This window comes from Neopelma chrysocephalum, unplaced genomic scaffold, assembly GCF_003984885.1.
Source record: "Neopelma chrysocephalum unplaced genomic scaffold, ASM398488v2 Primary Assembly neopelma1_97017, whole genome shotgun sequence".
NCBI lineage: Eukaryota > Metazoa > Chordata > Aves > Passeriformes > Pipridae > Neopelma > Neopelma chrysocephalum.
In genome coordinates, this window is record NW_020925659.1 from 3,995,193 (window position 1) to 4,010,379 (window position 15,187).

Here is a 15,187-nt window from a genome sequence, read left to right on the forward strand (position 1 = left end):
ATGTGAGGGATGGGGAGTTTGGATTGAAAGGGAATAATTGCCCAGGTTGTTCTTTGTTCAGGTTCCCTTTTTCAAGGCAGATAGATCAAGATACCAAATATCATAATTGATCTGTGCCAATAAATCTATCGAATGAAGATGAGAGCCTACTGTCAAAAATGTCTTTAACTGTAGGGTACATGCAGTTTCACTCAACCAAATTCTCTGCATGCTTGCTTGCAAGCTCTCCCTGGGTTTTCCCCTTACCTAAACCCCATTTTCTGGGGTCAAGGGCATTTGTTAAGGTGGAATGCTATATTCCCTATAGCAGCATATGCACATCTCCTTATACTGGAGTAAACAGCAAAAACTGAGTTCTGTCCAAGCAGCATTGGTCATCAAAAAATCAGACTGAACTAGCATTTCAGGGACTTATATTTGTCTGCCATGGTCATCATTTATTTGCAAATAAAACATAATTTTTTTTAACCCCCTTATAACTACCAGAACTTGTAAAGCAAGGAGTTTACTTGAAGCAGATAGGTTTAATTAGAATTCACTGCCAGGGCTAGAGTGTAATCCCATGTCTGACTCTAGAGCACAGATTATTAAAGTGTACTGTGGTTTCTGTGGTAAAAATAAAAAGATGCCTGATCCACTCTTTGTTGATGAGACTGAATTGTAGAACCCTCCTTCCCAACATTTCATCTCAGTGGTTTCAGCATATCTGATGTACACAGAGCAAATCATATCCCTGTGAGGACTGTCCTCTTCACCCTTACCACCCAGATTTCCATATCCACACAGGCCACATTCATTTCATTTCCACATGACAGTGCCTACGGGTTGCTGTCACGTACAAAGAAGAAAATGTTATTTTTACAGATGATTTAGCTTTTCTGCCTTTGGATTGGGAAACGAAAACAGAATTACCCTGCCAGCAAAATGAAATAACTTCATGTTTCCAGAAAAGCATTTGTGGATCCTAAAAGTCCTCTTTCTCTAGACAAACTGAAATGTACAGGCAGGAAGAAAAGCTTATTTTTACAGTCTGCCTGAAAAGTACTCTTATAAAAATAGCATGAAATACTCCCATGAACTGTACCTCAGACACTGGAGAAACTCCATCTGCTAGAGACAGATGCAAAGCAGATAGCTGTTTAAATTTGCTTGGCAATTTTTCAGAAGAAACTATAGGGTTGGGAGAATGAAGGATCACTCGCTTATATAAGAACCAATCTCTTCCAAAACTGGCTACCCTGGACTGTACCAGGCACTTCATGTGAACAGTCAATCTGCCTTGGTAGAAGGTTTTCTCTTACTCTCAGGCAAATAGAGATGATGATATTCCTTTTAAGTGTATCTGTTAATTTGCTTAGGTCATGCCTCAAGCCACAACATCTTTGTTACAAAAACATAATCCTTCTGAACCTCATTAAGACTTCTTAATAAACAACAGGCTGTCTATTAACTGTGTTAAAAATAGTCTCTTATTTGCTGTCTTTTGAGCTTGCCTTTACAAGAGGAAATCACTAAGCAGTGGTAGATGTTTCTCCACATGATGGCGTGATTTCTGTCACGTGTAGCAGTCTATTACAATAGTAATTATTACATTTCAATAAGGTGTCTAAATTTCTCTACCTTCACACAAACTCAGACACCATTTTTTTCTAAAGGTAAGTTTAAAATTATGATTTTAAAATTTGCATTTTATCTCAGAATGCCAGAATGACAATTTTGTATCGAATATACAGGGATTTGGAAACCATTAAAATGTTTATGTAAAAAAATAGGAAAACTATGCTTCATGAATTTTAAGCTTTTCAACCCTCCTGGAAGATGGGATTAGATTAAGAAGTAGGGGGTTTTTCGACAGAAGAAATCTGTACAATATTTCAGGCCATTTTATTTATGTCAAGTCCTTCTGGTAACCACCAATTACCCAGCCACGTTAAATCTCAAATCAGGTATTTAGAAGTTTTTAGTATAGCAACTCCAAATAAGCAGATCTTAGGAAAGCATCCCTCCAAAATATTTTATGCAAATCATCTATTTTCTGTTAGTCTGAAAGCGTGAAGCAAAAGGTTATCATACTCAGAAATGAATAACTTTTTAATTCTTTGAAGGAATCAAACAGTGATAGAAACATCTTTCTCTTTTTTTTTTTTTGTTGTTTGTTAATACCACTGTTCAATGGTCAGGCTAAACAGTTTACTTTCTTAAGTCACCCAAGTTGTACAGATGCACTCTGGGCACTGACTGGCAGACAGACCTCAACAGATGTTTTAAACCTGTAAGTCCAGAATTTTTGTTACTTCTCCAGTACTACTACTGCAGTGGGATGTTTTTCTGTACAACAGATAGGAAATACCTGAACTGTAAGTAAGGGTTTTAACATGATACTGCTTAATAAGAGCTGTGAGCTGCTTACAAGTTTTGTGCATTTTCTCCACAAGTCACTTACACATATTCTGCTTACAGTTTAATGTGTTAGATATATCTCATCTCCCCCTACACCTAGTGGCAGAAACTGAGCATACAACATCAAAAGCAAACCTTTCTAAATTAATATCGAAGGTCAGCTCCTAAATCTGAAAATACTTGTCACACCTAAAACTCTAACAAACTAGTCTTCAGTGGCCTAATAAAATATCCTACATGAAGTGGATACCAAGAAAAGGTAATTCCTCAATGTCTTAGCTATACTCATATTGCATATCTGTCAATAAACACTCTCCAAGTACTGTTGCTGGTTGTTACAAGAGATTGTTGTCCTCTAGGTGAGAAAAGTGCCAAAGGACAAGTAGGAATGAGTTAGCATATCCCTTTTCCCATTTTATTGAAAACCACTCTCAAAGGAAGAAAGGTTTTGCCTTTCCTGGTTTACAGAATGCAGCAACTGAATCACATACTTACTTCTTGTGTGTAAGGTCCAGACCACTGTTGACTATTCCCTCCACCTTGACATTTTTCTGTCCACAAATATTTCCATAACTGTCATATCCTGAAAGCAGTCTTGCAGCTGCTCCTGTAGCTATTGAATAGCCACAAATAAAACCCTAGAGGAGAAAAAAACCCAAACAAACATAGTTTAGCAATATTTTGTTTGACAGCTGGGAGAAGTCAGTTTTATTAATTTGTTTCTAAGTAGAAGTTGTCTAAAAATTCTTTTGGCCTGGAAAAGGAAAGACAAGGACCATCACCGAGAGATGTTGTGCAACAATAAAATTGAATGTAACCTAAAAGAGGATTGAGATATCCAACACTGGGTATTATACAAGCATAGTTAAGACTCTTGTAGGTGGTTTTTTTGTTAGTCATTTTGTCAGTGAGTTGTGCATGAAGCACAAGGGAGACCAAGAGCAGGCAGTGAAGGAGAGCTAGCTACAAGCAGAGCTGGAGCTGTCATGGATTACTATGCATCTTAGAGAATTCCACACAATCCAGATTTTCTTGCTTTCAGACTTTTTTCTTTCCTTCAAATTACTTGCTTTCAAAGATGAGCTAGAATGAAGAGGCCTATCTAACACAAGTTTCTTTTAAGGAAGTCCTCTTAAAACAAGTGACCAGATCAAGGCTACTACAGTTCCATATGCTGGATTTAAATGCAGGAAAGAAACAGACACAAAGCAAAATGGCTCAGACAGTGTAATGTGGAAAATACCAACATGTAGGCAGGTCTTGCTGTGAACTTTCAGACACAATTCACAAGCAAAACCAAGATCAAGATGGTGATTGTGCAAACAGGAGACTGGTGCAAAAGCATCATTAACAACACCACTGACAGGCAGAAATGAACCATCAGCTCACTCCACTACATCAGTGAACCTGTTTTCACATGTGAGACAAGCTAAGATTTGAGCAGCTGAGACAAATGCGTGAAGCAACAGATGGCAGTGGCAGGATCAGATGAGATGATGACAACAGGTAATGAACTCGGCACGGAACAGTGAAAATGTGTGGTTTTAAAGGTGTGAAGATACAGTAGAGTGACCTTCTCTAGTGGACAGGCTATCAGTTCCAGACAGCAAGCCAATCATAATGTTTCCCTTAGTGCCAATGCACTAATGCACTTTTAGACCTAAATTTCAAACTGAAAACAAGGGCAAAGTGAGCAAAAGGCTCACTAGTCATAATAATTCAAGCTAATTTCCAGCACTCACTTTTAATTTCTCAGATCCCCTACTATTCTGTAAAGGACATACTAGCATGCATTTTACATATAATAGTCCTCAGGTTCTTGGCTAGTTCAAGAATTTTTGTCCTTACACACAGGCAAATCATGCAACCCTTCCTCTATCAAAGCTAATTTACAAGTGTGCAGTGATGTCCTCCTGGCTTGTCATGGCACCTGACCCTTCAAATGAAGTCCCCTAGAACAGTAACTAACAAGGTATGTGACCCATAATTGCTCTGTATATCATATTGGTTAGACAGGAAAATTTGGGACACTCATGCATAGCAGACCTAATTATTATTGGGGGAACAGGTAAGTATGCATGAACAACCAGGAAACATCAATAGAGCCAGGAAAAAAATCAAACACAAAAGAAAGAGCTACTTGCTTCAGGAAGTGCTGTACTTTTTGTAATTTTAAGATAGCCACATTACGGTGACACTGCAATTCATATGATTTTAAATAATCGTTATAATGTTTGCATTTGAAGCACAGCCGTTGACAAACACCCTGGGGAAAGCAGAAGAAATTTTTCAGTGGAATTATTCCAAACACCAGAGACCAAGGGACAGCAGAAAAGAAAGCTGACAGCATCTAAGTCCCAAACCCCTAAGGACTACTGCTTGTAACACAGCGGTACAAGACAGCAACAGACATTCTCTGTTTAAGAAGAATGGCATGAAGCAAAACAAGATGAAAAGAAGTGTATTGCTAGTTTCCACTAATCTGCAGCTCTTGGAGGTCTGTTCTTTTAACATAAAGTCTAGAGTGTTGTGAGGCTGACTTTAAAAAGGTGATGGCTTCCTCACACAGGACAGAGCTGGTATAATTTTGAAAGTAAGGTTTTACCACTAATAATACGGCTGTTAACAGTAGCTGCTTCTACTAAGTATCCAAGAAAAAAAAGGCGATAAAAAACAAACAAACCAAAAAACCCAAACAAACCAACCCCCCAAAAAGCAGTCAACTCTTTGATATTCAGGATCTTTGTTTCTCACAGAAAGTTTACTGTCATTCACAGAACTGTTTACCAGACTCGAAGCTATCACTTCTGGGACATCTAGCCCCAAAAGAAACATGACTCAAGTGATACATCTTCATGATGTAAATCACTTACCAATGAAACTGGAGGGGAAGAGGAGCTGAAGAAAGAATTGGCACAAACAATAAATTATGGATCCCTACCAAGGACATACTACCCATTTCTGTTCTACAGCCAGTGGTTCTCATGCAAATATACCTTGACTTTTCCCAGTGATTAAGTTACTGAAGGGTTTGAAAATTCCTTTCTTCTGAATGGAAACTCTTTAACTATATAGCATTTACAGAATTATCTCAGTTTTACTCACCATTCCTATGCAGAAGAGGATGAATAAGAGCAGCCATGGTACATCTGTGCAGCTGTGGTCCTCCAGAGGCTTCCACTCTCGCTTGGAGCTCTTGTGTGAGAAGAGAGAGATGAGGTTAACAACACTTTAATTGTCTGTTCACAATAGAAAAAGGCAGAAAATTATTCTACAAGGCATTAACATACTGCAAGAGCCACCCTTAAGCTCTGAGGTAGCTGAAGCAGCTTGGTCAAAAGATTTAAAGAGTAAGGCTCATGTAAGACTTCAAAAGAAGTGCTTCCACAGGAAGCTAGATCAACAAATATTATTTATCCAGAAAACAGGTAATTTATCTAGGAATTTACAAATATTTATCCACAAACCAGGTTATTTTCACTTGACTTTTTATTAACATAAAACAGAAATTAACGGCATGAAATTGACGATATCTCTTATTTCAGTCTTCCACAGCTACCTTTCAGTAATCTGATTTCCAAGAAGCATAAAATGTTAAACTTTCCAAAAGCCCCTAAGTTTTCAAACACTATTGGCAGGTTTAACAATTACAGTGCATGTAGAAAGGAGGTAATAAATTGCTCTTTAAGGAACAGTTCTCTACCTGCCACAAAGCAGCTGAGCTTAACATCTCAGTGAAGAAATCCCTAGCCTATATTGCGATGGTGCCAGAAAGGGAAGTTGTGTACTTAAAGGTTGAAATACTCGAAGATGGAGGCTCTACTGCAAAGTATAAAGAGATAGTTGTAAGCAATTCAAATAGTTTGCTGCTCGTGAGGTAAAAGTTCTCAAGTGTGTATACATTGCTAAGATAATTGAAGTCTGTTAAAAAGAGTCATCTAGGCAAAAAGGCTTCAGGAAAAGAATAAGCATTAGATGTAGTACAAATTTAAGCATATCAGAATTTGTTTATTACAAAAAAAAACATTGATTATAGATGAGCTTTTTCAACTGGCTCCCAAATACTAAGTCTTCAGATATGACTCCTGAGACCCTAAAAATGCACATATTTTTAATCCTTGAGGAAGAAAAGGAGATTGATACAGCAAGAATACAAAATAGTTCTCTCCAGGGACAGAGCAAAGGGGGTAACCTATTCAGATTTATTTTTTTTCTCTCAAGACTCTGAAGCATCTTCAGGATTTTGCTAACCAGGTAGCAAACATCAGTACCCAATTAAACCAAAATGGCTGGATGAAATATCAAGAGCTTTTATCTCTACTATGGATTTTGCAGATTTTTAATTAAAAAAAGCAATAGCATGTAATGTACATAATATAAGCAAGGTGATTTTTTCATATTCATGACTTTGGCTTTTGTTATTACACAAGCAAAAAGCAAATACTTTTCTACTATTAGAAAGCTACAAACTGGGTAAATACAAATTAAATTCTGCATGTATCATGCTTCAAAAACAGACAGTTTTCTAAGTCATCTGACTTTGCATTAGGGAATTCCATGTTACTTTTGCAATATTTTATTAAGGAAGTTCCACTTACAGATATGACAAATATAATTTTAATTCAAACTATGCAAATTTACTGTGAGCTCTGAACAGTCCAGCTTCTTTAGATTTTACTCAATAATCAGTAGTGAAGGGTGCTAAAAGGTCATTTTGTGCACACTACTACCCACATTCAAAAAACCTGTCTTCTGATCCTGGCAGTTTACATTTAGCACTAACACACGATTCAGACTTAACATTTAGAACATGATTGTGACATTTATGTTGTTATAATTAGCATAATGATAATTGCAGAAAATACATAAGGCTTCATGCTTCCTGTTCCTAAATTCCCTCCAAGAACTCTAGATTCTTCAGAAATTTACTTTTATTTAGAAACAGCAGAGACAAATTTCACCTATAGCTGTGGTCTTAAAAGTAAACTGCCCTTGGCAAAAGAGGGAGCAATAGAACGCTCTGCAGACTGTGCTTTGTTTGTTTTGTTGGTTGTTTTTTTTATCCTCTCTGTACCACCTGCAAACAAAATCTTTTAATAGGATTTTTTAAAGCCTCTGGAATAGCTCTGGCAAGGATTTAGGTTGTCTGACTAGTCACATTTACCATAAGTAACAGTTACCATAAGTAATCCATTTTATTTACTAAGTGGACTGCAATTTATATGTTAAAAAGAAACCTGAAATGCCATGACGTAGCACATAGTTAGAAGGTTACACAGGGAAATTAATTCTGGGTCCCTAGCTCTTAATGTGCTACAAAATATAACTATAAAAAAATAAAATAAAATAAACCAACCAACCAACCAATCAACAACAAAAAAAAAGGCAGGAAGGTATTTTAAACAAAGAGTATTCTTGGAGGCAACTCAAAAGGCACTAGATACTTACTAACTTTTAATTTAACCACCTAGCACAGTAAAAAGGTAAATTAAACATGTTTTAAAACAACACCCATCTTTGGTAGCCTGTCCAATCTTTCTTCTCTCCAGTCCTTGCTACAACCCAAGCTAGCTGAGCTAGCTGCCATTATCTATCTGCTATTTTCTTCTCAGTTGCTTCCTTGTATTCTGGATTCCTACGGAATCTTCTTCCTGAGCTTCACAGTCCTTTATTCTTGTCTTTGACTTTGGTATCTATGTCTCTCTACTGACTGCTTCTTGTCCACTCTACACCCTTAGGCATTTACTCAGACTGTGATATTCATGCTTTGGCAACACTAATTGTTAATCTATGGCCAACATAAGGTTTAACAAATGCTGTTTGTTCTGCAGTTTGCAAACTATGCTTTGTCTCCGTTGTAACTGAAGTACCATATCATGTCAGCAGACATGCTTTGCCTGAAATCCTAATTCAGCACTTCTACTGATTTTAGCCTTTCTTCCAGATGGATTAAGAGCCTACAGTATTTGCTTATGCATGAAAGATAAATAACCCAGAGGAAAAAAAAAAGGAATTTTTTTGAAATTAATTGATTCATTTAAAGTTTTCTCTTCAAACAGAGCTTTCATAATTTATGCTATGCTCTCTAAGAATATTCTTGCCATTAACAAAGATCAGGTCAACCTGTACTGACATGAAAGCACAGAGAATCAGAAGCACTATCAGTCAAAAGTGGGAAGCTGGCAAAAGAGTCTTTCTCTCCAAGACAAACTTGCAGGTTGGGAACAATTTTCCTGCCCATAACAGCTTTTCTGTGGTGATTTTATGAGTTATTTAGTTAAGAACCCAAATGAGTGTGTTCAGAAGCTTGCATCCATCCATTTCTCACATGACTTAGCAAACTCAAAACCAAATCAGAACCCTTCGGTGCAGCAGTTTTACAATCACGTCTTAATATTCCACACATAGAAAGCTGGATGTCTACAGCTATGTTTTCTCTTGCAGAAGATGAAATAGGAAGAATGCCAGCACACTAGCTGCTGGCTTTTCTAGCTGAATTCAGAGCTACGCAGTCTCAAGACAGCAAGTACTCGTATGCAAACGCAAAACAAAAAGAGGTTATTTTCTTGGTATTCACTGCACCCAATCACTCCAAAACAAATATAGAAACCCCTCCTCCAGATTTCTTTTCCAAAACTAGTGCAGCCAAAACCAGTGGTTACCACTTTCACTGTTAACTGTAATAGCAGTACACTTACAGTGCCATACGACACTCACCTGCCCTAACCAGAGGGCAACACACGTAAGAGCACAAGGAAGTGTGATAACACAGCATGTCACCAGGGGACTACAGATGCAAGGAGCTACAATTTATTCTAAACGCAAAATGCCTCATGCAGTGTAAAATTTGGGAGTGATGTGACTGAAGCAAGAAGCCTATTAAATAACATCTGCAGCACTATATAAACAGATAATCAAGCCCTGTGTAAGTAGCAAAGATGTGAATAAGGTAAGGATAAAGATGGAATTTGCCATCAACTGAGGATGTTGCAACACCATGATTAAAGCAGCAGAGAGAAAAAGTCTCGGTGATCAGATGACATGTTTCAAGAAGAAGAAAATGAAGGTACTAGTGAGGCAGGTGGGCTGAATTAAGGGCAACCCAGTGAATAACTAGCATGAGTAACAACCACTGGATGAAAAGAAGTTGCAGGAAGAGGTTATAGTCTAGACTTTAGTTAAGCTAGTGAGCATAAACTAGCAGCTGGAGAGTACAGGACTATTCCAATTTGCATATGAACACCCAGGTTGTAATACTAAAGTCACAGCTTCATTCAGTTAATTGAGGACAAAAAAGTCAAAACCAAACCAGAACAAACAAATACAACCTTCACATTTTTCAGCCCAAACCAATTCTCTTAAGAGTCCCAGGATGAAGAATATCCAATCAAAACCCTACAGAAAGATGCACTAGTCATGAGGAAGGGTAGTCTTGCAAACCACTAATCTAACTCCAGGATGCCCACACACAGTGTTTAGGAGTCCAGAGAAGACAAAATTTAAAGCAATGTCCACAGGCAGCAAAGCCAAGTGGTGTTATACTTTGGGAGATACCATGATAGTTACATGAGTTGTGCCATTCTGGCTAAAGAAGAGGCTCTCAAGTGCACGTGCTCTGAACTCCTGGAAGGTCCACAAATGGTCCAGGACAAATGGTTCATCACCCCTAATCCTAAGTAATGCTACATAAAACCTTACATGCAGATGAAAAACAGTGACCCAATATTCTTCTACTTCAGCATTTGGTTTAATTCACTTCCACTTCTAGTCAAAATAGGAGAAAATAAGACAGAAAAGTTGAAATATTATTTTTAACAGAGATGCACACAAATAATTTTGACATTCTCTCTTAAGAGGCAACAAATTGCTTTGGTTTAGTTTCTTTTTTTCTTTCAACCTGGTTCTAACACAAAATGATGATGCTGCAAAACATCCAGTTTTCCAGGAACTGAGAATAAGTTTTCTTATTTTCCACACTTAGAAATGGCCACTTTCTTTCTACTGAACACTGAATGCAAGGTATGGCATTTTGATTCATCCATCTAAACAATCAGGCCTAGATTTACAAAGGTTTTTCAGATCAGCATATTCAAGCACTTCAGCATTTGACCCATCCTCCCCTTAGCAGCTCATACCATCCTTTAAGGGTGTGACTTTTCACACCAGTTGGGATTTCTGAAACTTTTGTTGGTTCAGCTGGTAGTACTGCCAGACACAGAACCTGCGTGTGTAAACTTCACCACTGCTTCACCGTTTATATTCATTCATTTTTTGACCTTTCCTTAAAGGCTGGGGGAAAAAAAAAATAAATCATTGCCTACTCTCTCCTCAACAATGCACACTGAATTTTTAATCAATTCAGGTTCTTAGTTTCCACTCTATACTACATCCACCTTCCAATTTTTTAATATCTCAATCATGACACCAACTGCACAATCATTGAAAGACTTCCTCCCTGTTATAATTTACAAAATTTAATGAAGTTTAAGATGGATCTTCCTTTCATGGAACAGTTGTATTAGGCTGTCAAACACTGGTGTGCATGAATACTTGAACTCCCATTTGTTCCTCAAAACGGTGTTTGTCTGTGACCATACTTTTAAGTGGGATATAGTTTATTTAGTTTTTAAGCACAGAACCCAGCTAAAAAACAAACTGACAGTTTTAAAAGCCATGGAACTAGCTAGGATTGACTTCCTTTGATCTTTCTGAATAGTGTAATGAGATCCTCTGATATCTAACAAAGAGAAAGTTCTGATCATAGTTCTTCACACAGTGGAGACAATTCCTGGTATTTTTTTTTTTTCTTCTCATTCAGGTTTTCTGATATTTAAGAGTAACTGAGTTTTCGTTAGAGACCCTTCCTCAGCAGCAATAGTTTGACCTCAATCTTATATTAAGCTTAAAGGAACATAACAGGGTCTTTGCATCATCACCGCTGAATTAGCTGTCACTGCCAAGGTAGCTAAGCTGAATCAATAATTTTCAAAATTATTATTTTGGGGCGTGGGGGAGGAACCATTAATTTTCTGAAGGAAAACTGTAACTGTTTACAATTACACAGATTGTGCAATCTGTGCTAAAGATACTGGTAAAAAAAGTAGTTTAAATCACTACAAGTAATTATATAAGTTACATTTTCACATAGCTTTAATTAATTTCAGGGTTTTTTTACAGAGTGACTGTAAAAAAATTTGGAATATTCATTTCTACAATTTCTAATAAGTTTCAGTAATGATAAAAAGAAACTGAAAATTTGGGGTTGTAAATATTTCATGTTTTTTTAAGTGAAAAGATATTTTTTATCGTACTTTTAAAAATCTTCATGGATATTACTACTGATGCTTCAGGTTAGGATAATTCGTTATAAAACCCCATTCTAAAAAACACATTAATCTGACTACATCCTCTGTTTGTTTTTTTATCACCTTGATGTTACACCTGGACTTAAGAGTTCATACAACTGTACTTCAATACAGGAGAGTAAATAGAAATAACTGCTGTTTGTTTATTTAAATCAGGAACTCAGAAATTATTGTGTAGTAGTTATCTATCTACACAGGAGACAAACAGTCACAGTGTGCACACAGCATTAATAAATAGCCCTTAGAGGCAAAAAAGGATTCTCATCCTGTCCAGGATCTTTTCGGAAACTGCCAGAGTCCTCCAGCCTCCACCTTTCCTAGGATGTAGACTGATGTTGATAAAGTGCCAAGATTCAACTGATAAGTAACGTTCAGTTTATTCCAATAGCAGAGTGAGTACATAATACATAAGTTTTACACGTACAATGCAAGTTTGACCCTTCAAAGTTGGAGGGTCCATTTGCGATACTGCGCACGCCGCAAAAGGACACGTAAGGGCATAACTCCCTAGCAAATGGGCAAGCCGGGTTAAAAAGATGATGAGCAAGACGTCATCCAGTTCAGTTGTCCTGCAAGCTGTGTTTAAAACTGCATCTTCACATGCTGTTGAAAAAAAAGAAAAAAGAAAGAAAAACACACACAGTTCTTGAAACTTTTCTTAGTGTTTCCCAATGACTAGGAGATGGTTCTTTACTCATTTTACATATCTTTACAAGCTAAAGAACAGTATTAGTCACATGCTGACCTTTACCAGTAAGCATTCCACCTATCAATAAGAGGAGTCACAACTTAGTAGTTTACCAAACTGTTTCCAATACAGGAATGTACTTCTCCAGGTTTAACAGAGAGCATGGCATTTTTCTGTACAAGACATGGAACACTTTTCTACACTATTCAGCTGTTTAAAAGTATAACTAGCAGCAACTCCATATTGTCCTAATGAAACTTCTTCCACCTCTGAACAGATCTTAATCCTGACCCCAAGCATTAACAGTTCAGGATGTTTTCAGAACTCTCTAACCCGAGGCCTAAAACAAAGATATGCCCCCTAGTCCATAAGCAGAAGCCATTTTGACACAGAATCATAAAATCTGCTGAGTTGAAAGGGACCCACCAGGACCACAGACTCCAACTCCTGGCCCTCCACAGGGCGCTCCAAGAATCACACCATGTGCCTGAGAGCGTTGTCAAAACGCTTCTTGAATCCAGACAGGTTTGGTGCTGTGACCGCTTCCCTGGGGAGCGTGTTCCAGACACCAAATGAAGTTACCCATTCCTCTTCCATCATTACAAATGTCAAACTTCAGTGAATAAGATGACTGGTAGGCTGCACCTGACCACTACAAAGTGGTCAAAACATACATGATACCAATTACAGATGTAGACTGAAGTGTGTCTCACTATAAACACAAATTAGTAACTACTTCATAGCATTTTTCTGCATCTACAGCCAACTTAATAGGTAATGACTGATCTAAACAAGTGTGTAAAATGTCAGAATATAAAATTAAAATCTAGCAAATTGTTTCACATTTTCAAACAAAAGCATTAGCTTTTAAACCTGTTAAATACACTGTACAAAGGAATTCATATTGAGAGGGAGAGAAAAGACAGGGACATTTTTTAACACCCTCACAAGTAAACAGAGTCTAGAGTCCCTGACAACGCTAATATGAAGGTCTATGTTTGTCAGCTCTAAAGAGCATTAAGCCCATGATTATTCTACAATCTTCTGTTATTTTGAAAACTGCAAAGTAGTTCTCAACATAAAATTTTCATGTGGTGAATGCACTGTTTTAAGTGTCCAGAACAAAGTCTTGAAGCACCAAAACTATGATCAGTTCAAGACTTGACCAAACATGTCACATTTTTATAGAAAACCCCCAGTTTACTTCACCATGAAGTGTGAGAACACTGTGCACAGTTGACTCAGTTAAAAATGTTCACCATTATGCACAGACTTCCTGTGCGTGACTTACAGGCATTCAGATGAAGTACCAAACAGCAGTTTACAGCACTTTATCATGAGTTCAGATGATCTCTCAGGTTTGCAATAAAACTGACTTATTACACAGCAAATTACTATTACACCTTCATTACTAGAGCAGGAACACACACCAGCAAACACAAACTTTTACTCTACTAAACTATACCAGTTCCCTGGAAGAATGAACTACATTGTATCAATAAAAATATCTCCATAAACATACCAAAAGAATGGTTAGTGTAGCCTTGGCCTGGACCTACCTCTGCAGAAGAACAGTATTACTCCTCCTACCCCAAAGAACCTGCTAATGACTGAATTCCCCTCGGAGACAGGGGCTTGAGTTGCCCCAGACTTACAAAACTGAAGCCATGTCTCCCACTTCCAGGCACAAGAGAGCTTGTCACTGTAATATTATTACAGCTGAAGTGGCAGTCATCTCTAGAAAGAAGCCCAAACACATGTGGGCAATTCCAAAGTGGACTGCATAACAGGACACGCAAATCACAGTGGAGTCTAACATCCTGGGTTGTTTTTTTCTTTCTTTTTTTTTTAATTCCTGCTTTGACCTCATTACAAAACTCTGTATTTCTCAATTTACTGCATGGCAGACACTAGTGACACTTCAGACTAAGAGCCATATAACAGTACTTTATATATAGGCACCTACATCCTTATTTTCCTAATGACTCCACATTCACCACTTGCCCTCCAACGCCCTGACCACCGAAAAGATGCATCTGCTCTTTTTAGGTATGAAACTCAAAGGTCCTGCTAGGAAAAGTTTTCTGATGGTATAATACTGCTTTAAAGTTATCCACCAAAGGGTGATGAGTTTATACTTTGCTTCTCTTCAGACACTAAGAATACCACCAATTCAGTGTGCCCACATATGCTACTTCAGGAACATTCTCAGATGCTACAAACAGTATTTATAAGTTTTTAACATAATGTCAACAAAACTGAGATCCCATAGGATATCATATTATTGATGGTGCAATATGAAGATATTTACCCTGCAAACTCCTATGTGGAGACTCCACTCTTGAATATGACATATGTTGTATATAATCTTCCAATCATCTTGACAGTCAACTCATATTAAACATTGCTTCAAAACTCCTTTATTACACGCTTCCACCTCAGTCAACAATTTAAATATTTATCCTGAAGCATAACACAGCTGATTAAATAAAGAGCTGATCAGCACACCTGCTGAGGTTTTGAAGTTTAGAAATCAGGCCATCTGCAGAAAAAAGCCCAGTTTTTAACTCTCTAAGTCTTTAATTATTGTTTCTTTTCTTCATAACCCATTGTTAAGTACTTATTTGAAGGCAGCAACAAATAAGGACACTTTACAAATATCACAGAAATATTTTTCAGGGGATTAAAATACTAATTTCAATGCATTTTTGGTACTTCCATGGTTCTTAATAAT

At 37.4% G+C, this 15,187-nt stretch overlaps 1 protein-coding gene across 4 annotated transcripts in view; it reads right to left on the bottom strand.

Annotated features, from left to right (window-relative positions):
• Positions 1–15,187, bottom strand: part of SLC44A1 (solute carrier family 44 member 1) — a 73,408-nt gene that overhangs the window by 49,828 nt on the left and 8,393 nt on the right. For all 4 annotated transcript variants that reach the window (XR_003532167.1, XM_027670990.1, XM_027670989.1 and 1 more), the window contains exons 2-3: positions 5,506–5,595; positions 2,896–3,038 (exon numbers count right to left, since the gene is read on the bottom strand). Coding sequence is in view for 3 of the 4 variants with exons in the window: in XM_027670990.1 (XP_027526791.1) it covers positions 2,896–3,038; positions 5,506–5,595 (233 nt within the window). In the remaining variant the exon portion in view is untranslated. The remainder of the gene's footprint in view (positions 1–2,895; positions 3,039–5,505; positions 5,596–15,187) is intronic.